Source organism: Meleagris gallopavo, chromosome 21 (genome assembly GCF_905368555.1).
Source record: "Meleagris gallopavo chromosome 21, MGAL_WU_HG_1.1, whole genome shotgun sequence".
NCBI lineage: Eukaryota > Metazoa > Chordata > Aves > Galliformes > Phasianidae > Meleagris > Meleagris gallopavo.
Genome location: NC_139424.1, coordinates 2,612,145 through 2,638,154, shown reverse-complemented (window position 1 = coordinate 2,638,154; position 26,010 = coordinate 2,612,145). Strand labels below are relative to the sequence as shown.

Genomic DNA, 26,010 nt, shown 5'->3' with positions numbered 1-26,010 from the left:
TCAGAAAAGCACTCCTTAAGTCCATGTCTTCTGTTGTAAAGGATGTTATACACTGGAATTAATTCTATCTTTGGAAACCCACTAGAATAATTCTTTCCTGCATCTGAAAGACATCCTGCTCTGAAAAACAAGTTCTCCCACTTCGGACAATTTTGAAATTTGTAACTACATTTGAAGAGATTTTCCACCATATAGAGAGAGTTCCATGTATCATTTAAGCTTCCATTAATAGTCATTATTTACTGCATGTCCTTGTCTACTCATGTGCTTGTCTACTCATTAGGTTGAGAAAAACGTGTTCAAATATATCTCTTTATCTGGAATTGAATAATGCTCTGTTTCTTGTTCTCAGCCAAAGAAGATTGGAACATCAGGATCACAAAGCTAAGAAAGCAAGTAGAAGAGATATTTAATATGAAATTTGGTAAGTGAAATGTTAAATTAACTCTTTTATAAAGCAGCTGCGTTTTAAAACTGTTCTGTAAAAGGTGTTTTCAATTCTACTGTACTTAAGTCATCAGAAATGTGCTAGGATGTATGGAAGTGTTGACTTACATACTGCCCACTGACTCATCCCAATAACTTACATTAATGACTCTATGACAACATACCAGCCTTTACTTTTTCCAACTGTATGGTGGGAAAGATAAGCGTATGGAAAGCTTTTGAGTGTAAGAAGCTGCCAGAAGAAAATATTAGATACAAATATATAAGAGCTTAGATAAGAGATATTACCTGTGGCACAATGGACAAAGGCCTCATTTGTAAATATTCTCCATAAGATAATAGAAAATCAGTGTATATATTTCTCTTGGTTAGGTGGTTGTCTTTATTACCTCTGAGCAGAACAACTTCTGGAAACCGAGCTTCTTAAAATCACTTGAGTTAGAATAGCTCCCATTCAAGTGCACAAACTATTGTTAATCTTCATTTGCAGCTTTAGCTCTGGGGCTTTCAGAGGCAGTGAAAGTTCCCTATCCTGTATTTGAATCAAACCCTGAGTACTTGTATGTGGAAGGCTTGCCAGAAGGAATTCCCTTCCGGAGTCCCACGTGGTTTGGGATTCCACGCCTGGAAAGAATTGTCCGCGGGAGCAACAAAATCAAATTTGTTGTTAAGAAGTAAGTTTGTAATTCAGTTACTTTCCCTCCTGATTTTGAAGTTGCTCGATTTTCTTCTCAGAAAACTAAGGGCTTAAATTCTAGCTAAGTGCTGCTTCCACAAAGCAGATTTTTTCACCTCAATTGGTCTCATAAAAGCGTGTAACTTCCTTAGGAATTTCAAGTGCATAATTTGTGTTTTGTGCATCATAGATCTAGGGAAAAAAAATGGCCCTGTACCTGGAAGCTTCATTTTGTTTTTCTTTCCTCATTTTTTTGTTTGTTTATTAGAGTGGAATGTGTAGCTTTCTTTTCTGGCTTTTTCTGCTTATAGATCTAGAGTCACACATGCTTCTAGCAGAACCTTTTTGTGGAAAGGGAATGTTATGTACATCTGAATCTGACAGAATTCCATGAAATTTGGGATATTTTGCTGTATTATTTTTCTTGCATATGGAATTGAATTGTACTGTGTTTGATTTTTAGGCCTGAGCTTGTTGCCTCCTATTTGCCATCAAGGCTGGCTAGTCAATTAAACACTAAAGGTAAACAGTTAAGTATTATTTACTGCTGTAGATTCATAAGCGTTTGCTTTCTGCTTCCTTAGCAGACAGAGGTCTTTATGGTAGGAAAACATGGTGTTGCAAACAAACAAAGTCATTAAGGTGAACTAGCAGGGTAGCCTCTGAATCTACTAGTATTAAGAAAAATTGCTTGAATATATTTCTTTTTCTTTTTTTTTTTTTTCCTTTACTTAAGACTATTCCAGTAGAGAGTATACTATTTGCCCAAGTTCTACAACTTTTATTTTGCTGCTGTCTGGATTGTACAGTTTTTACAGTGTAAGCTGTACTTAGTACAGATACAGGTTAGTCTGCTGGACTTTTCAAAATGGAGTTTGGTTTTCTTGGTTAGCTGTGCAAGCTACACAGCATAGACTGTGCATTACAGCTTATAATATCTTGATTTCTAGCAGCAAATCCAAAGAGTTCGAAAAGGTTACAAAGTCCTGCAAGCAATTTACAGGTTCCAGAGATAGAAGTTACTGTTGAAGAAGGTAAGGAAGAAATATAATAAAATATTCTTACCCTTTCCTGTTCTATTCTTGTAATTGTTTTACCCTGTTCTTTTAAGTTTTCATACTGTAGAATTTATTTCTGTCTGCACCTTGTGTAACAAACCCAGTATCATCTCAGGGCTGCAGATACATTTCAGTATAGAAGATTTTATTTTTCATTTCTGAATAACACTGGATTCTGTGCAATGATGGCTATGTAAAATGTGTGAGTTTGACAGTTTGCTTGAGACTTTTATTCCAAGCAGAGATGTGGGAACTGATGTAATCCTGAGCAGAGAAATGACAGATGTGAGCAATTGTGTCAAATGCTTACTTACGATCCTAGAAGAAATTCTGAAAGCTTTTTTTTTCAATTCCAGTCTTGATTCAGAAGTTAATCTTTCTCTGGTGATCAAGCTGGGTGTGTTGTTCTTCTGTATGATGTATGCTTCTGCTCTCTGCATGTCTATAAGTAACATCTTTCTTTACAGGTCCTAATAAAGCACAAGCAGCAGATGTTCAAACTAATTCTCAAACCAATGGGTCTGGTATGAGTTTCAAGCCAAGAGGAAGAGATTTTTCTTTTGGTAAATATTATGGGAATTAGCATGGATACATTCCATTCATATTAGTGTTGAAAAATCCGGTGGCTTCATATCAGAGAGATTTTGAATTCATTCACAAACTTCTTGTTGTCACATACAGCCAGTTCTCAGTCATCAATAGTAATATGCATCACAGAACCCCTGGATGATGTTTGAAGAATGCTCTTCAAATGCATTACAGGTCCATTAAGATCTTATTAACCTTCAGAATTAAACCTTTGAGACTTGTGCTGCTCTGTCATGTCACAGTGCTGCAGACTCTTGATGGATTTGCTGTCTGGTGCAGAGTGCCATGAGAGTGCTTTAACAGAGCTGAGGTCTTATGTTGTGCATAAGCTTAATAAGCCCTCAGTGAACCTGAAGTGTTGAGCCTCTCTGTGCAGATGTATGTGAGTGGTATGTAAGAGAAGGGCGAATCTGAACTATGGTTAGTAAGCCATGCTCTTAACAGAGCTGATTTTGTGAGACCTCTGTTTTGGACCTCTTCAGTGCTACCAATTCCATAAAACCAGTATAGTCAAGGCAAGCCTGGAAGTGACACAGTTGGGCATGTCACTGAATGCGTAAGAGCTTTCTGCTACTATTTGACAGTTGGCTCAGATGACTAATTGATTTTTGTATTTTTAATTTTAATTGATATCGTAAATTTGGATCACGATTGCATTAATTTTATGTAGTAACAGTGTTTTTCAGAGCTTTAGCAAAGTGAGGATTCTCATGGCTTTAGGTTTAGGCTGCAGCAGAACGTTTCAGGGCCATTTGCAGAATGAAAGCCATTTTGTTCTTTTTAATGTCACAGTAAATTGGTTATCAAGCAAAAGAATTTATTAGGCGGCTTTAAAAATATTCTTCAAGGATTAATTCGCTGTGTGAGTGTTGATTTAATTGTTCTCATTTTCTCCCGGCAGAGGCATGGAATGCCAAAATTACTGACCTAAAGCAGAAAGTTGAAAATCTTTTTAATGAAAAATGTGGTAAGTTCATTGATTCCTTATCACTGAGGTGCCTTTCTAATGAACACACAGTTAGGTGTACGACAGATATGTTCACACATTTCTTCCTAAGGTCCTACACTCCTTGCATGTTGTAGGCATTCTCTCACTTGAGTTCATTCTCACATAGAGTAATTGCAGTTCTGTGTCACATTTCCTCTCATTATTTCTGTTTGGAAATGGAGAAGTTGTGGTTTGATTACTGCTTCTTTAATGACCCAGAGAAATGGTGATTCCACATCCTGCCACTCTTGTTAAGCGTTTCTCACTCTGATTATGAATGGGAGTTCGTTTGGCTGGAGCCTCTGCATGATAATGTGTGTTCTAGAGAGTCATGTGCCCAATCAATTCCTACTGTTTAATCTGAAGTCATTGTAAGAAGCTGAGTGGATATATATTCATTCATACGTATACATATTGAACCATCTCCTCCAATAATTGCAGTGAGACAGTCGTTACTCCTGCAGGTGACAGGAACAAGAACACCAGTGTCATCTGCCATTGGTGCAAACACAGAGACAAATATGTTGTGTATAACTGAGTGAAGTACAATAGCCTTGCATGCAGGCCAAGCCAGTCATAAGCTGTCTAATGTTTTCAACTGCTAATTATAATCTGGTTCACTGCTTGAGGAAGTGTTGGGTTGGTGATTGTTTTCCTTTTTGCTTACTCATAGCCATCACCAAGAAAAGCAAAACCTGGTGCTTCCACTTGGCCTAGTGTGTACGTGCCAGCTGTGCTAACCTGTTTATACCCGAGGTGTTCTCCTTTCTAGGAGCACAGCAGTTGTCTAGCTGGAGGATTATCGGCTCTGTTGTGTTTCAGGGGAAGCACTGGGGCTGAGTGAGCCAGTGAAGGTACCGTTTGCGTTGTTCGAATCCTTCCCGGAGGTTTTCTATGTGGAAGGCCTACCAGATGGAGTGCCGTTCCGACGACCTTCTACTTTTGGAATTCCGAGGCTAGAGAAGATTCTGAGAAACAAATCTAAGATAAAATTCATTATTAAAAAGTAAGAGTCTGACATGTGTCTGGTAATCCACTCCTTTAGAAATGAATTGTAGTACACTGAAGAATAAACTCTGTGATGCCGAGTTGCTGAATGACTCTCTCACCTGTCTAAAATACACACTGGGATATCTTAGTAAATGAGCAAATAATTAGAAAGCTCTTGTGGAGGTGGAGTGAGATGTAGTCATTTTCTTCTGCTCTGGAAAAGACTGACGACCTGTTTAGGGCTGAAGAACGAGTTCAGGTTCCTTAGCCCATTTCAGTGTTTGTATCAGTTGTTTTTTTCCTTCCAGTACCTGAAGAGGCCTACAGGAAGGCTGGGGAGGGACTTTTTATAAGGGCAGGTAGCGACAGGATAAGGGCCAATTTAAACTGGAAGAGGGTAGCTTCAGACTAGATATTAGGAAGAAATTCTTTACTATGAGGGGTGGTGAGGCACTGGTGCAGGTTGTGCAGTGAGGCTGTGGATGCCCCACCCCTGGAAGCATTCAAGGCCAGGCTGAGTGGGCTATGAACAAGCTGGTCTAGAGGGGAGGTGGAACGAAATGATCTTAAAGGTCCCTTCTAACCCCAATTATTCTATGATTCTGTGTAGTTCCTATTGCATGGGGCACTTAGGAGTTAGCCAGAGCAAAAGCTTAGTAGCAGTGTACTGAAGGCTGAAAAATGGTGTTGCATATGTTGGGGTGTTGTAAGAATTGGTTTTACTCATCTAGCATGGATTTAGATAGCCATGTGCCAGTGTGGAAACAAGCAAGGGAAGTGTGGAGGTCTCTGTCTGGCCGAGAGGATTATGGCGTTTATGGTATCAGGTAGTTCCTGTCGTTTGAAAAATAACCACTGGGATATGACATTTTCTTTAATGTTGCTGAAATAAATGTCATTGGATTGTTGCACAAGAAATGTTTAATCTCTTTGCAGGCCTGAGATGTTTGAGGCGGCGGTGAAGGAGAGTTCTGCTAGAAGTCCCCAGAGTGAGTTTTGCAACTGCTTAATGCCCTAGATAAGTCTGTTTCAAGGATTGAATGCAAATGAGGAACGCTGCTTGGTGTTGATGAATCCCTGAAAGATTCACTCTATGTTGTGGCTGGTAGTTTGGTCTTAAGATGTAGGGAAGTTGTTATCCAAGCTAAATTTGAGGTCCAGCCTGAAGTCCTGTGCCACTGGCCTGCATGCACAGCAGCTCTCTCTACTTTCCAAACTATTTGGAATATAGCTTTAGCAAGAGTGTATTAACACTCTGTGTTATCCTCAATAGAATATTCATGTCTGATAGAGTTTTACTGCCTTTCATCAAAATACAACAAGTGATGTACAATCCGTAGAAGTAATTCAGATCTTAGGTTAATTGCTGCTGATATGTAGCTCATGTTAAATGGGGAGTTCTCCACGGATGGTGTGCAGATAGCTGGTAGAAAATTATGCCAGCTGAGGCAGAACATGGATTAAATGTTTTGAGTCATTGTTAACTTTTATTCCGAGTCTGGACTGTGTGGCTCAAAATACAACTGCAGGGCAATTATTCTGTGAATGCATTTTGGAAACGAGATTGAGTGTGCTTTGAAAGCTTTGCAAATATCTGCTGTTTTGCCAGATTTCCTTTATATGTGACATTCAAGATGTGTGTTTCTCCACAGCTGTTTTTTAAATGAACTCTTTTATTTTCAGGAAAAAATAATCCATCTAATACAGCCAATACAGCAAGCACTACAGCAAATACAGCAGTGAGCACAGCAGCGGGAGTTGAAGATCTTAACATCATTCAAGTAACTTTGCTAGGTGTGCATAATCTGATTTCACTTTGTACTCCTTGTATTGCAGTCTTCACAGTATTTGTTTCATCTGATATTTTCTTACAACCTGGACAGTTGACAGAAACACAGTACAGTCAAGAAAAAGCAACGTTTAGCATCTTGTTTTTCCAAGATGTTAAATGTTTTCTAACTTTTATGAGTATCTATTTGGTGATGAGTCTGGAATATTCTTGATCCAGCCCTCAGGTTGAGAAGTGTCCTTATTTTTCCGTTTTTTTTTTTTTTTCTTTTAACTCTTTAAATAAATTAAATATTGATTGCCAGCTTTCTTGACAAATTCAAGAGATCTGATCTTGGACTTCACTGATTAACCACGCAGGCTGAACTGTTTTCTCTTAAACAACACTGACTGCTTTCTCAAGCATGCATTACATTCATTAGAAAGGAGCTCCATTGCATGCTGTGGCTAATGATTCAATCTCACTTTGCTTTTACGTTTCCTCCACCATTATATGTACTATAAGCAAATGAATACAGTTTCGGTTTTCAGATGAAGCTTAAAAAGCCACCTCTAGGAAGTAGATCTTATGTTGTTCATGTAAATACAATTCTGTGGTACTGTCAAAAGTAGGAACAAAGACAAAGTCTATTTTCAAACTTCAGGGGAAAAAAGCCTACTTAATTCTCATACTTTTCTAACAATTTATTTCAGATGATGAAAGTGAACGACTTTCAAAGGTAGAGAAGGCCAGACAACTGAGAGAGCAAGTGAATGATCTCTTCAGCAGGAAGTTTGGTAAGTGCTTCTTACTTCCCCTTCTGACTTAGGTGTGAATGGAACTAGTGCTCATGGGGATGTTACTGAATCATCATTTCTGGCGTATATCATCACTGAAATGAAGTGGACAAATTTGAGAATTGTATATGAAAGTTGTGCTCTGGCTTCCAGAAGAATCTTTGATAATGCAAGTAGGTCATTGGGTATTTTGAACTAACAAGTCTCAGCAGTACACATAGCTTTATGTTCTCCCACATCCTATTTCTTTCTGTGTATACATGGACAGAATATTTATTTTGCTTGCAAACCATGATTCATCTTACAGCTCCATAGTCTCAAGCAATTTATACTTGAAATTAGAGTAATTTTCAAAATACAACTTCCAGTTTTCTTTATTTTACTGTGTAACTGCACTGTACAACAATAATCACCTGAATTTCTTTATCTGAAATTCCTTTGCTAGTGCTGTGTTGAAATGTTTTTTTGTGGGTGTTGGAGGAAATGCTTTATTTTCCTTCAGTTTGATATTTCTTTAGATAACCTATTCTTTAGAAGAAAGGGGATCTGTGTTCTTCATGTGGGAGCTGTCTGAGCGGGGTTTTAAACTAATGATCTTGCAGCAATGTTCATGAGTGCAATCCAGAACATCCACTTCTAACACTAATGATTTAATCATCAAGTAGATTTTCGTTTACAGATGTGATAGAAAGCTTGTATTTGCATTTAGTTTCTTAACTAAAACTGTGTTTTCTTTCTTCGGTGTGATCATAAATATGTGAACCTGAAAACAAACATGACCTCTCTCATTAAGGTGAAGCCATCGGTATGAATTTTCCCGTGAAAGTCCCATACAGAAAAATCACAATCAACCCTGGCTGCGTGGTGGTGGATGGGATGCCTCCTGGAGTGTCATTTAAAGCTCCCAGTTATCTGGAGATCAGCTCCATGAGGAAGATTTTGGAATCATCAGAGTTCATCAAATTTACTGTCATCCGGTATGGAGCTGCCGTGGATTAGATTGTATGAATGTGAGGACAGCCCTGTAGCTTGTAGAAATTCACATTGCGAGAAGAGAAGTCGCAGTGCCTCTTTCAGTAGTGGAAGATATGGCTCTTTGGGCTAGCAGTGTGTCAGATCAGATGAAGCCCAGATGTTGGTAGCAGTATGACAAAGGATGTATTGTTAATATTAAGGCAAGCTGTCTTCTGAGATGCTGTCTTACTCATTTTATGTACTGCAGTGCTGTGGGCTCTGCTGTCCTATTTATAAGATTAAGCCTGGAGACAGTACCCTGCTCCAAAACTTGACAATAGATAGTATGTTTGTGCTTGTTTTATTCCTAATGATTTTGAAATTTGTAACAAAATTCTTGTGTGGAGGTAAATTTTTTGATGTTTTTTTTCTAGTATTTTAAAACATATTTACAAAAAAATATTTACAATTGCAGTATAAGTTAATTTTTGTATATGTGTATATGCACACACATCTATACAGAGTGTGTTTGTCTGCATGAAGCAGAATAGATAAAATACTGGAATCACACTCAGGAGGACTTCAGGAACCGAAAACAAATATTAAAGTTGCTGTAACTCATGAAATGACAGTCTGCTCCAAAGGTATCTGAAAGCTTTGGTCTCTATAGAGAGAGAGACACTTTTTAAATGTAACTTCAACTAAAGGTGTCTAAATTCTCAACCCTTGACCATTAAGCACCCAGGAGGTGCTATGATGGTACCTCCTGTTTTGTTCCACTTTCTGTTAGCAGTTGGTAGCAAAGCTCACAGCTTTTAGGTAAGGATGCCTCAAGAAGGAGATCCCACACAGTGTGTTTCAGAATGATGTGTTCTTTCTGTTTGTTGTTTTTTTTTTTTTACAGACCATTTCCAGGACTTGTGATGAACAACCGTAAGTAATTTCTGTGACACTGATAGCAACTGTAATTTTGTAACTTACCAGGATCAGTTTTCTCCATGTTGACTTTGTGGAATGTGAAATGAACACGAGAACAGTGTGATCAGCGCCTAAAATTAGCATTAACTTTGATAAGAAAATGCAAGACATTCATTTTGTATTTTTCAGCTGCAGAGTCCCAAGGAGATTTAGGACCCTGAGTGTGCAACAGACTTTCATGGCAGTGTCTCTATTTTCGGTTTGAATCCATCATAGTAGCAGTTAATTAGCAGGAGTTAAGTTAATAAACAACTTTAGAGCAGCTGCAGAACCGTGTCCCAAGAAGAAGTCCTGCGTTCTGCTGAAGCTGTAACAGTTGAGAGAGGCAGAATGCAATTGCTAGTGTGTTGCATTGCATGTTACTCAAATTTGGTTCAAAAAAACAAGTCTTAGTATTTCCAATTGCTTGTAATTATTGTGACCTTATTTTTTAACATCTTATTTAAAGAAAAAGCAAGCAGCAAAACACTGTTGTTACAAGTGAACCCTTGTGTTGTATTCTTTCAGAGCCAATGTGGCCAAATAACCTGCTGTCAGTAGTTTGGCCTTACCCAGCCTCAGCCTTAGCATCCCAGTACTCATTCATTTGCATCAAGCCACACGTATAATATTCTGGCTGACGTACTGAGGTCTGTGAATGGCAAGGACAGAATGTTCTCAGGAAGGTGTTGTAATTGGGAACTCATACTGAGCTGCTTACCAATCCTGGGCACACCTCCTTAGGTGGGCAGGAGATCCCTTTGTAGGAGGGAACACTTCAGGCAGATGAACATTGATGACGTTGCCAGAGGATTGAATTAAAAATGAAAGAATCTATTAAACTGTTTTCTCTCCAGCGTAGTTTTCAGTGTTTGTTGGGACTGATGCTGGCAAATTAACTGAGGAAAAACAGCAGATATGGGATCATCTGCCATTACCAGAGCAGGAAATTGGTCACTGAATGTGTGACTTTCCTTCAGTATCTTTGTCAGTTAATTCTGATCAGAAAGAACTGATACTGATATTGGAGTGAATTATTGTTAGTCTCTGAGCCTACTTGTAGATATGGAACATTCCTGCTCTGGGGAGCATGAGAGAAATTACTAGGAAATTGTAGGTACTTGCAGGCAAGAAAAAAGCAAGAATGCTTTTTTCTGAAACAAAAAATATTGAACTGTGGCTCAGATAGTGACCTTGTAATGCAACAAGTTTCAGGATTTGCAGATACCAGAGGTAAAATTGCCCTTGTGTTACATGTGGGACCGTTTTTGTTGTAAAGTTAATGATGATCATGTCTGATCTTAGAGCTAATGGAGAAAACTGAAGCAGAAGCACCACCAGCAGCACCAGCAGCAGCAGCACCCACACTAACAGGTGATGCAGTGTGTCCTTGCAGAAGGGGTGGGATGTGGAGTTCTAGATGCTATTGGCAGATGATATCAGTAGCCATGCCCTGGGTATGCACTGCTTATGATGAGCTGTTATATTCTGACAGATGGTATGCAATGATGATGTTTATAGCCATTAAATATTAACACGTTAATAGAAAGAAGCATTGCTTCCTTCAAGCTATGTCACTGGCGTGTTCCTTAATCTGATTTTTGCAGATGAGGAGTGAGCTGAAAGGAAGGATCAGTAGAGGCAATATATAAAGGCAATTCCGTGTCTGTTTAATGATGTCTGCTTAACTCAGAGTGTGTGTCTGTGCCAGATGGATGTTCAGCCAAGTTAAGTTTGCCTGCAAAATGTGTAAGAACCCAGAAAAGGGTCTGGATGGAATTTCTATCCACTAAACAGCACTGAAAGCCCTGTTAGATTGTATCTGGACTGCGCTCACGTGGCCCTTCTTAATCTGAATTGAGAATTTTGTTCTGTGTGAAATCTGTATCTCAAGTTACTATTAGCCTTCTGCTATTGGCTGAACAGACTGCCACTCAGAGAAAGAGAGAGAAAACATTTATTAAACATTTCAAGAGTAAGGGGCACTTCTGTAGTAACAGAAGGGGAGCTGTTCCCTCCTCTGCTTCTGTTGGGAAAAGTTGGCAGGGAGAAAAACGTCTGTTTCTGTTGGGTGAACTCCGTCCTTAACTCACCCGCACTGTTGAAAAGGTTCTGTGGCTTTCCCAACAGCTGTCAGTCTCTAAGCCATCAACCCAGATTGTAGAAAAGGCATTATGGAAATAAAATGTGATTTTTGCCCTCTACTCTGCAGCTTCCCCCTCTCCACCAAAATACACGTGCTCACCACTGAGAACAAAAGTATCCAGAAGTGGTGTGATGTATGTTTGAAATCCAGACATATTTAAGTGGTTTGAATTAAGCTGATGCAAATCTGATACATTCTGTGCAGGTATGCATTGTTTTGCTGGAGCTCAGTGATGTGTGCCACAGTGACCCACACACCGAGGAGAATGTTAATGTGATACAGTGAACGTTTGGATGCTTTTTATATTTTACTATGAAGTCAATAGCAAGCTACAGATCTTTGTCTCAGAAATACTTATGTGATTCTAAGAGGGGAAAAAATGAGACTTTTTTTTCTTCTTATTTCAGAGAAAACTTAATTTTCCTAACTTTTACTGAGACACTTACCTATTTCATACCCTGGAAACGACACGGATATTCATTTGACTTTTATTTTTTGTTTGTTTTTCATTTAAGAGCCAGCTGAACCAAGGCAAACAGAGCTATCTTCAGGAGGTGAGTGTTTGTCTTCAGCTATATCAAAAAATACTTTAAAGTCATAAAATCACAGAATGGCCTGGGTTGAAAAGGAGCACAGTGCTCATCCACTTCCAAGCCCCTGCTGTGTGCAGGTCACCATCCAGCAGCCCAGGCTGCCCAGAGCCACATCCAGCCTGGCCTTGAATGCCTCCAGGTTTGGGGCATCCACAGCCTCCTTGGGCAACCTGTTCCAGTGCCTCACCACCCTCTGGGTGAAAAACTTCTTCCTAAAATCATTTTGAACAAAGCTGCATCTTTCTTTTCAAAGAAGACTCGTCAATTTAAACAACAAAACGAGGCATTTATTGGACATCTGTTTTAATATTGTGCTGCATCACATGGAAGATACTCTGCAGCAGAAGTTATTATTCAGATAATTTGTACAAAAGAGTTTTATGAATTGCTGTTTTTGGTGGGTGAGTCATGACTATATATAGGCTTTGAGGGATTGCTCATATCCTGAGTGAGCATCTAGTTATTCCATGCAGTCGTTTTGACAACTTATGCAAGTGAACGATTGCCATCATCAGAAAATTTGAATGCTGTATTGGCCTGAGCTTATTCACAGGGTTTGTTGAGGGGAGTTGTGAAGCTCTGGAAGAAAAAGAAGTGTGGAGAGCAGTGCTGCCACATGGCCAGCAGCACCGGAATGGACGTGGCTGTGCAGCACCGCTTTGCATCTTAGAGCTCACAACTTGAGTTTGTTCTCTAATCCTGCTTGAACTCTCTGAAAGAGAGAGCTGCAAACTGCAGCACTTCTGTTCTTCTGTGTCCTTTCCTGGGGAGATGTCCTTTCTAATTTCCATTGCTTATGGTTTCTGAAGGCTGAAACATCAAATGTCTTTGTGCTGCCAAAACGGTGTGGGATCACTGAAACTGTTAGGTGGAGTGGGACAGTTCCTGAATCTTTAAAGGGGAGCCTTTTAAAGTGATTCTTTTGAAGAAATAGACAAATGTGTTTTTGAATTTGTCATCCAAAGCTGCAGTCGGGTCCAGCTATCAGAGAAATGATGTTGAGAAAAGGTGTGTTGCTGCTGAAGTGCACACGGTCCCATCAGAACTAGGCTGGGAGGGATCAAGCATCATGTGCTGAGACAGCCTAGCTTTGCTATGATGAATTACTCTAGCCCTGAACCTTGCAAACAGCTTCAGTAAAAAACCAATTTCCTTTCAACATCATACTCTCTGTTTATAAAAAGAACAAAATCAGGCTCCAGGACATATAGGCAGTGCTATAAAGACATGAGATTGCTTTGATTTACCTCCCAGCATCCCTATGAACAAGAAGAGCAAAGATTTTCTAATGAAGTCTCTTGGAAATGAAAAATATTGTATGAAAAGTTGATGAATGCTTTAGCCAACAAGATCAAATTTCTCTCTCTTTTTTTTTTTAACATCTAATAATGCCTTCCTGTGTGATACTGTGCATTGGAGAAGAAAAATTAGCTAAGGTCAAAATTCATTTTGCATGGATTGAAATATAATAATGCAGAAATGGTCTGTATGTGGTTGTGGAGAACAGTGGTCTTACAGATGAAAATAAAATCTGAGAAATGGCCAGTGCTATGAAAACAAGCTTGTGCAATGAATGTTAATTTGTTAACCAGAAGGCATGACTTGAGCACAAGGGTGTGTGGTCAGATGTTGTTTGCTGGCTTTGGAAGACATTCAGTTCATTCATTTGTTCATTGCATTTGTCCTTTTTCAACAGATGTTACAGAAACAGAAGAAAGTTGTCAAATAAAGCAAGAACCTGGCCCAACGTGGTAGAGCTCATCCCTACTGCGGTAATTGTGGTTCTTGGAGTTAGTACGTGTCAAGGAGTAAACACTGGTCAAGGAATAATGCTTTGACAGTGTAGGGTGGGGAGAAGAGGGCAAAGATTGAATGCCAGAAGGTGCCAGTCCTTTGCTTGACTTTGGAATTATTTTGTCTTAGTTCTCTTCTGTGTCGAATGTTCTCACTGCCTTACCAGAATACAACGTAAAGTGTACTGTGTTCAGATTTGTGAGGGAGTCGTTCCAAGGGAGAACTGGGCTGTATCATAGTCTATGAATAAAAATAGGAGATGGTAATTATGAACCTCAGGGGGAAATCATGTTTGTGAAGAGCTCTGACGTGGTTGGTGAAAGAGCGTGTTTATTCTTGGTAAGGTTTATACTGTTTCCAAATTGTACTTGGGCAGGAGAGCTCTTCACTAAGATTGAAGTATTGCCTAAGCTTGAGACACTGGCCAAAAACTTAGCTTTTGATGACATTAGCATTTTGATGACAAACTAACTTCTTTCAGAACCGTTGTGTTCATCACAGAGGAGATGATTCTGTATGCTATTCCAACCTGAGGGCACAGGCCAGTGATCAGCAACTCCAAGCTCTGGCTGGTCACAATTACTTTCTGCTGGCCTAAGCAGATGTGCCTGCCAGAGTAGTTTGCCAGCTCCCAAGGAGCAGTGGCTGGAGGAGCCTGGGGATTTCACTCTTGGCAGCATCTGGATTTTTGGAGGCAAGGACAGCCAAAGCCATGGCCCTCTGTCAATGCAGCATGAACACTGACTGATGGAGAAAATGATGTGCCCTAACTGATGTTATGCATCTGTTGTTGGTGGTTCTAACACTCACGTGAAGGTTGTGTATGTAAGAGCATCCCAGCTGATGGGTTTCACCTTGGAGAACGTAGGTTTGTTCTCTTGCCAACGCTTTTCCACTTTCCTTGGGATATGAAACAAGCTTTGTGGGCACCCGGGCACAAATTAGCCCTGTGAAGCACTCCCAGCACATCTCAAGGCTCTGACAAAAGGGATAAAAGTCACACAGAGAAGTGGCAGAACCCACTTCCTTGGTGGATGTTAAGATCTGTCAACACCAGGGCTAAGCTGTTGTGAGCTGCAGTCCTTTGGGAGCGAGGCTGGAGCCTCTTGCAGACAGCATTTCTGCAATTCTGTAACATCTGCTCCATCCCTGTGTGGCAGTGGCATGGTACAGGCCTTGCTCCAGAGCTGCAGTGGTCCTTGTGTTCTTTGCAAAGGACTAGCTAAAGAATGTGTATTAAAGCGAATATTCCATCTAAATTGATACAGGAAGCACTCAAGCACACATGTAATCCCACTGATGAAGAGCAGTGTTCACCTTCCATGTGGTCTTTAATTCTAGGCCTGAAGAACTCAAAGCAGTGAAGCCTACAAGTATTTGTAGTTCATCATAGATCAGCAATGAAACTAACTCACTTTTGTTTTACTTCTGTCTAGCCAGAAGCACCCAGAGCTGAGAAGAGCTTGCCGGGACTGTGCTGAGCTGTGTAATATAACTGTATAAGAGAAGTACCTTCTATACAAACCCTTTTGTACTTTGAGATAGAAATGTCTACTTTTTCAGCAGTTCTGTGAATTGACTTAATGTGAAGAATGACTGCAGATTTGAAATGGCTGGTTTTGCTCTGGAATATATTATAAGGACTAAATTTGTTGCAGCAATACTGGGGAGATGATAAGGATTCAAATGAACGGGGACTTAACAGAGGCCATCTACATTTCCCAGTAAAGCTGAATTCCACTGTGCCTGAATATATCTCAGCTTCTGTAATGAAGAAACAGTGCAAGTAGTTCAGTTTGTTAGTTTTACTTTGGAGAAAACAGATCACTGACTTTTTTTGTTCTTACTCCTTTCATGGCTGATTGGTCAATGGTATGTGTATATTTGCACTAATTTTTCCTACATCTGCCACAACTCTCATGTTTTTTGTAGAATCATAGAATCGTAGAATCACAAGGTTGGAAACGACCTATAAGATCATCTAGTCCAACTGTCTTCTCATTACCACTGCTACCATAAGCTACTAAAGAATAAATAAATAAAAGGTAAATAAATAAAAAATAAAAGGTAAGCTGGTTCACTTGACTGCTAGTATGCATTGATGAGATGGACAGTATATCAGTTTGTGGACTTGTAGCCCATTTAAATTTAACCCTTTTATAGTTTGCTCCATTAATTGAAAGTAATAAGTGCATGTTTTATCAGAGTATCACGTGGGATTTGTATGATGGGTCTGCTCTGGCAGCCCTAATTTAGACAAAACTTAATGGACCTGAGTGAGTTTTTCTCCTGCAGGCTGTGGGTAATGTCCTGCGTTCATCCAGAACTACCTACAGAATCCTGCACCACAAGCTGCTGTAAAAACTTAAGCTGTGTCAAAACTTAAATCTCCCATAGTCCTGTTTATGCCCCACATCATGTGAGAGTCTCATGTATTCATTTCTTGAAGTTTCACAACCTGTGAGAGTTGTAAAATCCTGACAATAAGAGGTTGGGATGACTGCATTATCCACAAATGCTCAACCTTATTCCCTCATTAAGAAATAAAGATATTTCTGATGGGTCTTTTTGTGACTGTCCATGTATGTTCATATAGCAGTAACTTTGTAGGCAGGTAGAATATCTACAGCATGGATACTACAGTGAAGAACTGAGTTCCTGTCACACCCTTTGGACAACGAAAGCAGTGCTGAGTGGTGCATCTTCAAGGACAACTTTGAAGACTTGGTGCAGTTGGGTGTAGTGTCTGTCCCGAGGAACATCAACAGGAGGAACTCTGCAGACAGGTTCAGAGCAGCACATGCTCTCAATGTAAGGCAGGGAGAGGGCTGTAGCTCGTGTGCTGGCATGATTGCTCCATATAGGTCTAAGTGCTCCTGCTTTATGATGTTTGGAGGCACTGTAAGTATCTGGTTGTCGTCGTGGTGGCAGTAGGGGCAGGGATAGCTCTGTGCTGAACCGTTTTCAAAGTGCTGACAGCAGGTGATGGATGCAGTGCTGCCTTGTGTCAGCCCCACATCAGTGAGCCCAATGGATTTTTTTACATGGTGACACTCACTTATGTGGGGACTCTCCCAGCTCACAGCCACTGATATATTTCACTTCAATGGATCTCTATAATTAAGTTGTTACAGAATGACAGCCAGTTTCACAATTGCTGCCAAAACTTTTTAGGGTGGGGAAATGAGTTAACACAGCTTTTCATGCTTCCCTTTTTGAGAAAGCAGAAGGGAAGGCCATCCCTCCTTCACTGTCATTGCCCTTAGGGCAGCACTCCTTGCACGTCAGTCCTGTAGGGCTCTGTTGCTCATATGGAGTTGGTGCTAACATGAGTTGAGTGGGGCATTATAATGAACTGTAATAATGGCATGACATGACTGCCTGGCGCGGATGTCCTGTAAATGTATCACACTCGGGTGTATGAGAGCTTGAAAAAATGAAGTGAAAACTGATGACAGTGGTTTTACTGGAAATGCTGAAGGCTGGGATTGGGTCCATCCCTGTGGCAGATCTCATTAGTGTTGGGGTGCACATCAGCAGTCGGCACTCATGGCTCTTTTGATGGTCTCGGGCATTTTGGGTTAAAAGCAGTAGGGATAAATTAAACTGACAAAATAATTGCACTGATTTTATACCTTCCAAATACCGATTTTATATTGAAAATGATCTATACATATAGTAGGCAGCAGACTTTTAAGGTGTTGACCATGTATGAAAATCTGATTCATTTCTGAACTAGTAACACATAAGGTGTTCCACTCTTTGGGCACTGAGTGATAGTGCCCTAAAAAGCCTTGGCTGTACAGATAAATGAGGAAATAAATACGATTGTAACACCTTACCAGAGCTTTGAATGTTTTCTTTCTTCCAGCAGAGAACCCTGGGGGTGATGAAGTGCCAGAGGAGTATCTGTCAGAACACACAGCCTGTTCTGCTCTCCTTAAGAGCAGTTTGGTTGCAGGCAGTGTAGGACACCCTCAGGTAGGCACCCTGATCTCACTGCAGCAATGACTGGGTGTCAGGGGAGGTCCAGCACAGTCTTTTGGTGCTGGTTGTGGGTGCAATGCCATAGAAAGGGAGACGGTCCATTCTTCCAAGGAGCTTCAGATATCCAGTGCTTCCTCTTCGGTGCCCTTCTTGACCATACAAACCCCATCAGCTGAAGTTGTGCTTCCCCTAGAAGAGGTGTGCAGTGCTGAGAAGCACTGCTGCTCCTGGCATTTCAGGCCAGTGGAAATTCTCAGCATCTCTCAGGCGTCAGGTGCTGCCTTCAGGTGCCAGCCTTGTTTTCCATAAGCATGAATCCTCTGATGAACTCCATAAATCAGCTTTACGTCTCAGCTGGGTCATTACTCTTCCAAGAATTTTCTTCTGAAGTGACTTTTCTTCCTATCTAGGAATTGTTGGGCAATTAGTGGGAGCACTAATCAGTGCATCATACCAAGCAGCACGCTGAGTTATGCCTTGCATTGCATTATAGATTAACCCAGTGCCAGCAGTGAGATCTAAAACCTCCATTTCACTTCTCACACTTTCTTCTTTGCAAGAAGAAAAATGAGGAAATTGAAAGAAACACGTGCACTCTTTCCAACGATGCACTGTCTGTAACTCAGTTTTAAATTTAGCACAACCCTAATTAAGAAATGAGCTTTCGTAAAAACGTTACTGCATATGTAACAGCAATCTGGCTATTAGCAGAATGCAAACAGCTCTAGGTGGATTTTTTTTTTAATTATATGATTTGTTGCTTAATGTTGACTCACTTATAGGGAAGTCCCCACTTTAAAGTCAAAAAGAAACGTTTGTTTGACCCATATGCGTTACCTCAACAGCTGCAGCATCCCATGCCTCGGGTTGGGGGTAAAGCTGCTGGGTTTCATCTCTTCGATGCAGCTGGAGCAAACCTTGCCTGGCTCAGGGCCACCGGTGGAGGGGTCAGATCCTTGGTGGCAGCTTTTTGAGGATGCTGCAGGTGATGGGAAGAAAATGGTGATGCAAAGGCAGGGCCCAGCCTGTTTGCAACCTGTCCCACCTGCTTCCCCAGGGGGATGGTGCCACTGTCCCTGGTCTCAGGAACACACTGGGCCCAGTGGGAGCACACTGGATGCTTCCAGAAGGAGTGAGTACAGATTCCTGCTCCCATTGCCTTTGTCAATGCGCTTGTTCCTGCCTGCAGTGCTGCAAAATGGGCATTGCAGCTCCTGAGCCACAGCAGTGTCACTTGGCTGCTGGGGCTGGAGGCTGCGCTTTCTCCAGCCAGGAGTGGGCTGGGGTTGGGCTGCAGCAGGAAATACTGGCTCAATAAAAGCTACAGCGGCTGAACAGTTACAGATGTGATTGCAACACAGCTTCCGTTTTCCTGGGGCTTTTAACAGTGAAACAGTGCAAGGCGAAGGCAGAAGGGAGTGGAGCACAGGGAGGAGCAGCACAGAACCAAGTGGGAGCAGCTATGGGGGATGCCTTCATCCGGCACATCGAGCTGCTGGGCTATGAGAAGAGGTTCTTCCCCAGCCAACACTATGTAAGTGCACAGTGAGCAGTGGAGGGCTGGCTGGGGCAGAAGCTTGGCCAATGTATTTCTTGAGATAGCTGTGATTAAGGGTTTAAGAGCATCCCTTTGTGGAGCTGGGGGTCATGGGAATGGCACGGGCTGGAAGCAGCTAGAGGATGAAACCCTGCTGGGGTTTGGGGTCCCGGCCACGTGCTGAGCTGCAGCACTCTGCTCTGCCCCACAGGTCTACATGTTCCTGGTGAAGTGGAATGACCTCTCTGAAAAGCTCATCTACCGCCGGTTCACCGAGATCTACGAGTTCCATGTGAGCAGACCCAGGGAGACACCACCCCCAATTCAGGGTTGGGCAGGGAGGCAAAAGCAGACAGCAGATTTGAGCTGGAACTGCCCCCAAACGAACCTGGCTCAAGGGAGGCTCTTGGGTCCCCATCTTTACATCTCCTTTGCCCCAGGAATGGGGAGTCCGGTGTCCTCAGGGAGGTTTCTCCTGGTGTTGGGTTGCAGACTGCAGCTGGGAGGGGCGAGCTGTGGGTGTTGCGGAGGGGTCCCCGTGCCATTCTCACAGCCCTGCTCGGCCCTGCTCCATAGAAAGCACTGAAGGAGATGTTCCCCATCGAGTCTGGAGACATCAATGCGGAGAACCGGATCATCCCACACTTACCAGGTAAGAGGCAGAGGACTGGGGGCTGGACTAGAAATCACAGCCGCTTGAGAAATCGCCCCAAGCTGCTCTGCCCCTCTGCAGATATTGGCTGCCATCTCTCTTCCTGCTTTTGGGGCTGGAAATCAAAACCCCAGCAGGGTCTGTCTGGTGCTGGGTGCCTTGAACACAGCCCTCCTTTGATGACACCATCCACAGGATGGCTTTTGGTGCTTTTGTGATGATAGAGAAAGGTATTAGGGGAAGCAATGCAACGTATGTTCAAGGAGATGGTATAAACTGATGCAAAGAGCTGACTCTTTGTACCTAAGCAAGGTGCAGCTCAGGAAAAATCCCCCTTACATTTAATTTCCTTCTTCAAACAAGGCAGGGAGGGAGAAGTAGCTGTGGGCTCTGACTCCTCAAGGAGGATCTCTGCAGTGCACAGCAGGATGAGTGTTTTTCTGCTTTCTGCTATTACAAGCTGCCAGGAGTGTCCTCTTCTGAGCACGGGACTGCCCAGCACAGCACACTGCTGTGTTTGGAGGACTGAAAGCACCAGGAGTGGGACAGCCATGGGGCTGTCATTCACGTGTGTGCCCGATGTGGGGTTCAGTGCTGTGCCATGGGTTGGAGCTGCAAGTGGGGTTTGCTGGGAAGGAGGGATGTCCATGTGTCCGCGTTGTCCTCTGAGCCATTCCTGGTGCCCTGGATGCAGCGAGCCTTGTTACAGCTGGGCATGGCCTGAGCACGTGTGGGAATTATCCTGTAACCAAAATAGGGCTCAGTGGGGTTTTCCTAGGGCTTGTGCAAGGGTTGTGGGCTGCAGGGATGAGCTTAGCTGTGCAAGTTCTACACTTGCTCACTGGCACCAAAGCCACTCATTTTCAGGTGCAGAGCAGCCTGCTCAGCAAGATGTAAATCTGTGGTTTTCTGTCTGCTTTTTCTGACTCCTTTCCCTTCTCCACCAGCCCCAAAGTGGTTTGATGGGCAGCGCTCGACGCAGAGCAGGCAGGGCACGCTGGCTGAGTACTGCTACACGCTGGTCAACCTGCCCCACAAGATCTCCCGCTGCCTGCACGTGGTCAGCTTCTTTGAGGTCCGGCCCGATGACATGAACCCCGTCACAGACAGCCAGTGAGTGCAGCAGGGCCAGTTCTTCACCTCCGTGGTGCAACACCAATTAATCACGTAATAATTAGCTCTTGGGACCTAGCTAATGCACCACTTTGCTCCATGTAGGATCAGGAAGCCTGAGGTGTTCCTCCTGCCCAAGGATGCAAAGAAAAACGCCAGCGGTGAGAGGCCTGGGGGGTCTGCATGGGGCTGCCTCTGCCACAGCAAAATGCACAGGGAGAGGGGGAGTGTGGGTGGATGGGGCTGAGCAGGGGCAGGCTGCCCCATGGCAGGGGCTGTGGATGACAGCAGAGGGCAAAAGCAGCCCTGCTGCTGTGTGAAAACTTCATTCCATGGGGAAAAGAGTCCGGGACGTAGCTGTTAAGTCCTAGAAGGTGCTGAGGTTTTGTGTTAGGCTGTACTGGAGTTGCTTTTAATGTGGCTGAAATAGAGTATTTCTGTGCGAGGAGGGAATGTCTCTCTTCTCTCCCACAGACATCACAGGCCCCATCGTCCTGCAGACGTACCGAGCCATCGCCGACTACGAGAAGAGCTCCAAGTCTGAGATGGCTCTAAAAGCTGGGGATGCCGTGGACGTCGTGGAAAAGAGTGAGACTGGTAGGTGTCCATGCTACTGCGGGCCAGCACCATTCCTGGCCACCAACTCAGCAGGGGTGAGGACAGCCTTTGTGTCTTCCACCCACACACTGTGTCCCTATGGTTTCAGTTACAACAATAAAGGTTGTGTGAGGGGCCGCTGATGGAAAGGCCCAGCGCCAAACTTCTCAGTGCTTCCCGATTCACATTCACATGGAGCCCCGTGACGGTTGGTTCTGGTTGGAGTGTGGGGTTGTGAGGCAATCCTAGAAAACCCTGCAGCCTCCTCACATGCCTCGGGACAGTTCCTGCCCAAGAGGAAGCAGCATGAAGTGGCTGGGCTCCCCAGTTACACCACCACAAAAACAAAGAACAGCCCCAGTGCCCTTCCGGATGTGTCATGGGGACTCCTGAACACGGGATGGGGAACACGGCCGCTGCTGGCCGTTCCTGCAGCCTCCACGCTGCCCCTGTTCTTGCCCACCCTGCTCTCCTTGCAGGTTGGTGGTTTTGCCAGTTAAAGAACAAGCGGGGCTGGGTGCCAGCTGCCTATCTGGAGCCGATGGATGGTCCTGATGAATCAGAGGAGCAGGAGCCCAACTATGCAGGTAAAACACTCAGAAAATCACAGCGTTTCCAAGAGCATCACCCATCTGGAGGACAGTTCATTGAAAGGCAGGACCTGTGGGCACGGGGATAACACTGTAGGAGTAGCACAGGCTTTCCCTTGCACTGAGCTCCTGCACTCCCCTTATTGCCTGCTGTGAGCACGTGTCCCTGTTGTGCCGGGCAGGAGGAGTCCTTCAGCTTTCTGCTCATTGCTATCAGGGCTTCATCTTTGTGGTTTTCAAAATACTGTAGCAGACTCTATTAGCACAGCACTTCCTTGTTCCTCATTTAATCACCCAAATTACAAACATGCTTTTCAGCCTAGATAAATGTCCTTTCATTACTTGCACTCGCCAGCTTTCTCCTGCAGAAGTGCTGGGTGGACCTGGAGGAGCTATTGCACCAGCAGAGCTCAGTCCAGGCTTGAAGACCTGGAACATTCTGGGTTTGCCTAAAATTGCAGGTTGATGCTCTGGTGCTTCCTCTGCTCAGTGAAGGAGAGGCTGAGCCCCATGGCTGGGGGTGATGTCCCAGTTGTGTGTGTGCAGGTGAGCTGTACGTGGTGCAGAAAAGCTACACGGCTGTGGAGGAGGACGAGCTGACACTCAAGGAGGGTGACACCATCGAGGTGATCCACAAGCTGCTTGATGGCTGGTGGGTCATCAGGTGAGAAACACCACGAAAGCAGGCAATGGGATGGGATGGACCTGAGGTTCTTCACATCAAGGCTGTGACATCTGTGGACCATTTGGTGCTGCTGCCCAACGTTTTCTTTTGCACGACTTCTAGTAGTCTTGTGGCTTTGCTAAGTGCAACCGCCAAGGAGGCAGCAGATGGAAAAAATGCATCTGTTATTTTTCCTGCCTCTAAGTATTCTGGCACAGTTTGTTTGGTGAAACCTCAGCTTTCATCCCAGCCTTATCTCACTGTGTAGTTTTGGACTTTCCTAGGGGAATCCCAGCTGCCTTTGTGATCTGGAGAACAAGCAGTGTTGCTTTGTGTTGCAGGAAGGATGAAACCACAGGTTATTACCCCTCCATGTACCTGCAGAAATCTGGGGAGGTGAACACTGCTGAGAAAAGTGGGCTGAGGAACCACATTCCCCCCCGGAGGTAGGAAATGAGCTAAGGGAGGGAGGAAGGGAGGAAGGCAAGAGGGCAAAAGCTCTTCTTCGAGAGGGTGAAATGAATCTTTTGGGTGTGTGGTGTCCCCTGTTCACCCTGGCAATGCAGAGAGAGGAGAGAGGTGAGCAGAGCACAGAGAACAGGAGCAGATCCTGCAGGACTGCAGAAGAGACAGCCCTGATCAGGCAGGATCAGAGAGGCACATTTCTCCTTGCCCTTCTGCAGAGTTTCTTTTCTGGGCTAATCTCGTTTAATTTTCAAATTAGATTTTTTTTTTTTTTTTCCCCTAAGTGCATCCACTGAATCTTTGAGAAGCAGGGAGAGATTTGACTAATCAGGGCTGCCAAATGGCCTAATCTGATGGGAGGATTTGAGCTAATGGAAGGGATTTTATTTTGATTAAAAAGATAAAAACCAATAATAGCTCATTAATTCTGATGCAACGACAATGGCTAAGAAGGGCAGAGCTTGCCTGGATCTTTTCTTCCCCCACAAGAAAACAAGGCAGCTTTCTATAAAATCTCTCAAAATCCGGCTCTGCTGGAGCATGGGTTGATGGTGAGGCAGTGTAAAATGGTACAAATCCGCTTATTTGAGTGCACTGATGCTTACTGATGCCCTTGGGGAGGTGACGCTGTGAGGACAGTGACCTGTCCCCGTGGCACTGCTGATAGCAGTGCACAGCAGAAGCAGGTGGGAACTGGCACAGTGCTTAGCAAGGAAGGGCCACAGCATGAATTTGGGCTCGGAGCACTGCCGTTGCAGTGGGGAAGAGCTTGGCTACAAAACAGGGCACACACTGAAACTAGGCAGGGGCTGAAGGCAGAGGGCTGCAGGTGCCTCCAGCAGAGCAGGATGGTGCCGTGGGTGGTGAAAGCCGCCACTCTCATCCTGGTCATGTCAACAAAGCAATGGCTCTGTCTGCCTGCCTGGGGACCGCCCTGAATGCTGGGGCTTTCCCACAGCAGTGTGGCTCCGCATAGCCCAGAGCTCAGCCTTTCACTTCTCTCTGTGGTGTCTGCTGTGGGTTCAGCACTGAGCAGACAGCTGCACGGGCACCTGCCCCAGGCTCTGTCCCCAGAAGCTCAGGGAAGCTTCTGGGAAGCTCAGTGCAGCAGCCAGCATAGATACCATATCCATCCATCCATCCACCCACCTGCAAGCAATGTTGTACGTCTCTTCCAGGAGTTTCTTGAATTCTGGGGAAAACCTCATGCCTCTCCTGCCCTTTTCAGCATTGTGCCTGATCTACCTTGCCATCCCCACCTTCGCTTTCCAGGCCTCAGGTTTCACCCATCAGCACACGCTCCCAAAGCATTGCTCTAGCTGCCTCCTAACAGCAGTTCACCCCCAGGGCTGGCAGTCGCCTGCTGCCTTCTGTCAAGTGGAAATGAAAAGTGGGTAGGGGTGTTCAGGCAAGGCAGAGCAGGAAGCACAGTGTACAGAAGCAGGGCTGGGGATTCTTGGAGAAACTGTGTGAGTGAGAACTATGGTTGTGGAAACGGAACATTTAATTTCTGACTTGCTGCAGATCCACCATCCGCAATGCAAAGAGTATCCACAACAAGGGACGGAAGCAGATCAGCCAGGAAACCTACAGGAGGAACAGCAAGAAGTATATGCAGAACCGGAGGAACATGAGGGGCAATTTGCAGAACAAGGACATCATCCGTAAGTCTCAGCAGGGTCCTTGACCTAGACTGGACTGAAGTCCTGCAGGACTGCTATTCTATGATTTTATGACATGGTTCATGCTCTCCAACACTGGTTGCTGGCAGTGTGACATAAACAAATAGACTTGAGAATCTCTGTGCCAGACTGAAAGATGTAGGGGGAGAGAAGGAAGTAAATCCTCTTTTCTCTCAAACCCTTTGCACTTTGTGGCCACAGGCTTGGCCTGTCCTTACAGGGCAGCATGGCCTCCAGCTGTGCCTTTTCACAGGAAGACCTGGAGGAGCACATGGAGGTGTGGGGTTGTGCAGGGCTCTGACCCATCTCTACATCTGTTTCATCCACAGCTGAGACAAATGAGCAAGAAGAGAACAAGTCAAAGGCTCAGCCTGCAGTTCCTCCCCGGCCCAGCAAAGACCTCATCATGAACCGCTGCACAGAGAGTACCAGGAGGAAGATCATGTGAGGCTCTCAGCCCCCAAACCCTGCGATCAGATGCTTTATCTCTTGTGCAGAGGGGGCATCGAGCCAGGCTGGGGGTCTGCGTGTCTCCCAGAGCAGCTGTGAGCCCAGGCTCTGTGTTAACCCCACAGCACAGCGGCCTCAAGCTGCCCCAAGGAGCAGTGTGAGCACTTCCACCAGCACCTGTGGGCTGAGCCTTCCCACAGCCCAGGTTCCTCATCACTAGCAGGTTCACTTTTATCCCTTATTTGTATTCTGAATGATTTTTTTTTTCTGGTTTTTAACAGTTACCAGCATTGCGCTGAGAGTGTAGCCAGGGCTTCAATCACTGTGAGAAAACCCTAACATGTAAATAACGTGCACAAAAAGCAGTGTAGCATAAAGAGACACTTTATATGTGTATTTCAGTGCTTTCATGCTGTGTGGACAACTGATCAATAAACAAGGTATCGATGCTGAACCAATTCGGTTAAATAGTGAAAGCTCTCTGGTGAAAGCTTTCTTCTCTGCTCCCTCTAGTGGG

General features: G+C 43.9%; 2 protein-coding genes across 5 annotated transcripts in view; both read left to right on the top strand.

Annotated features, from left to right (window-relative positions):
• GTF2I (general transcription factor IIi) overlaps positions 1 to 16,321 on the top strand; it is a 55,494-nt gene extending 39,173 nt beyond the window's left edge. Inside the window, exons 19-34 of one of the 4 annotated variants that reach the window (XM_085240637.1) lie at positions 353 to 424; positions 938 to 1,121; positions 1,587 to 1,645; positions 2,074 to 2,157; positions 2,649 to 2,744; positions 3,671 to 3,736; positions 4,580 to 4,763; positions 5,684 to 5,736; positions 6,431 to 6,541; positions 7,229 to 7,312; positions 8,106 to 8,289; positions 9,171 to 9,199; positions 10,529 to 10,597; positions 11,885 to 11,923; positions 13,659 to 13,734; positions 15,197 to 16,321. In XM_085240637.1, the coding sequence (XP_085096763.1) occupies positions 353 to 424; positions 938 to 1,121; positions 1,587 to 1,645; positions 2,074 to 2,157; positions 2,649 to 2,744; positions 3,671 to 3,736; positions 4,580 to 4,763; positions 5,684 to 5,736; positions 6,431 to 6,541; positions 7,229 to 7,312; positions 8,106 to 8,289; positions 9,171 to 9,199; positions 10,529 to 10,597; positions 11,885 to 11,923; positions 13,659 to 13,717 (1,373 nt within the window). In that variant the 3' untranslated portion in view covers positions 13,718 to 13,734; positions 15,197 to 16,321. Of the gene's footprint in view, positions 1 to 352; positions 425 to 937; positions 1,122 to 1,586; positions 1,646 to 2,073; positions 2,158 to 2,648; positions 2,745 to 3,670; positions 3,737 to 4,579; positions 4,764 to 5,683; positions 5,737 to 6,430; positions 6,542 to 7,228; positions 7,313 to 8,105; positions 8,290 to 9,170; positions 9,200 to 10,528; positions 10,598 to 11,884; positions 11,924 to 13,658; positions 13,757 to 15,192 lie in introns of all 4 variants that reach the window. The other 3 variants (XM_085240635.1, XM_085240638.1, XM_085240636.1) reach the window with 3 other exon arrangements.
• A 145-nt stretch (positions 16,322 to 16,466) lies between these two features.
• On the top strand, positions 16,467 to 25,961 carry NCF1 (neutrophil cytosolic factor 1). Its single transcript, XM_003211658.5, has 12 exons — positions 16,467 to 17,737; positions 19,132 to 19,277; positions 19,492 to 19,572; positions 19,857 to 19,932; positions 20,880 to 21,045; positions 21,151 to 21,206; positions 21,520 to 21,642; positions 22,122 to 22,229; positions 22,779 to 22,896; positions 23,238 to 23,342; positions 24,886 to 25,025; positions 25,373 to 25,961. The coding sequence occupies exons 2-12, from the start codon at positions 19,206 to 19,208 to the stop codon at positions 25,489 to 25,491; spliced, it is 1,164 nt and encodes a 387-aa protein (XP_003211706.2). The 5' UTR covers positions 16,467 to 17,737; positions 19,132 to 19,205; the 3' UTR covers positions 25,492 to 25,961.
• The last annotated feature ends 49 nt before the right edge of the window (positions 25,962 to 26,010 follow it).

Coding starts and splice junctions, on each gene's coding strand:
- NCF1 (XM_003211658.5), top strand. CDS start 19,206: ATGGGGGATGCCTTCATCCGGCACATCGAGCTGCTGGGCTATGAGAAG. Junction 21,046..21,150: donor AACCCCGTCACAGACAGCCA/GTGAGTGCAGCA, acceptor TGCTCCATGTAG/GATCAGGAAGCCTGAGGTGT. Junction 21,643..22,121: donor CGTGGAAAAGAGTGAGACTG/GTAGGTGTCCAT, acceptor CTCTCCTTGCAG/GTTGGTGGTTTTGCCAGTTA.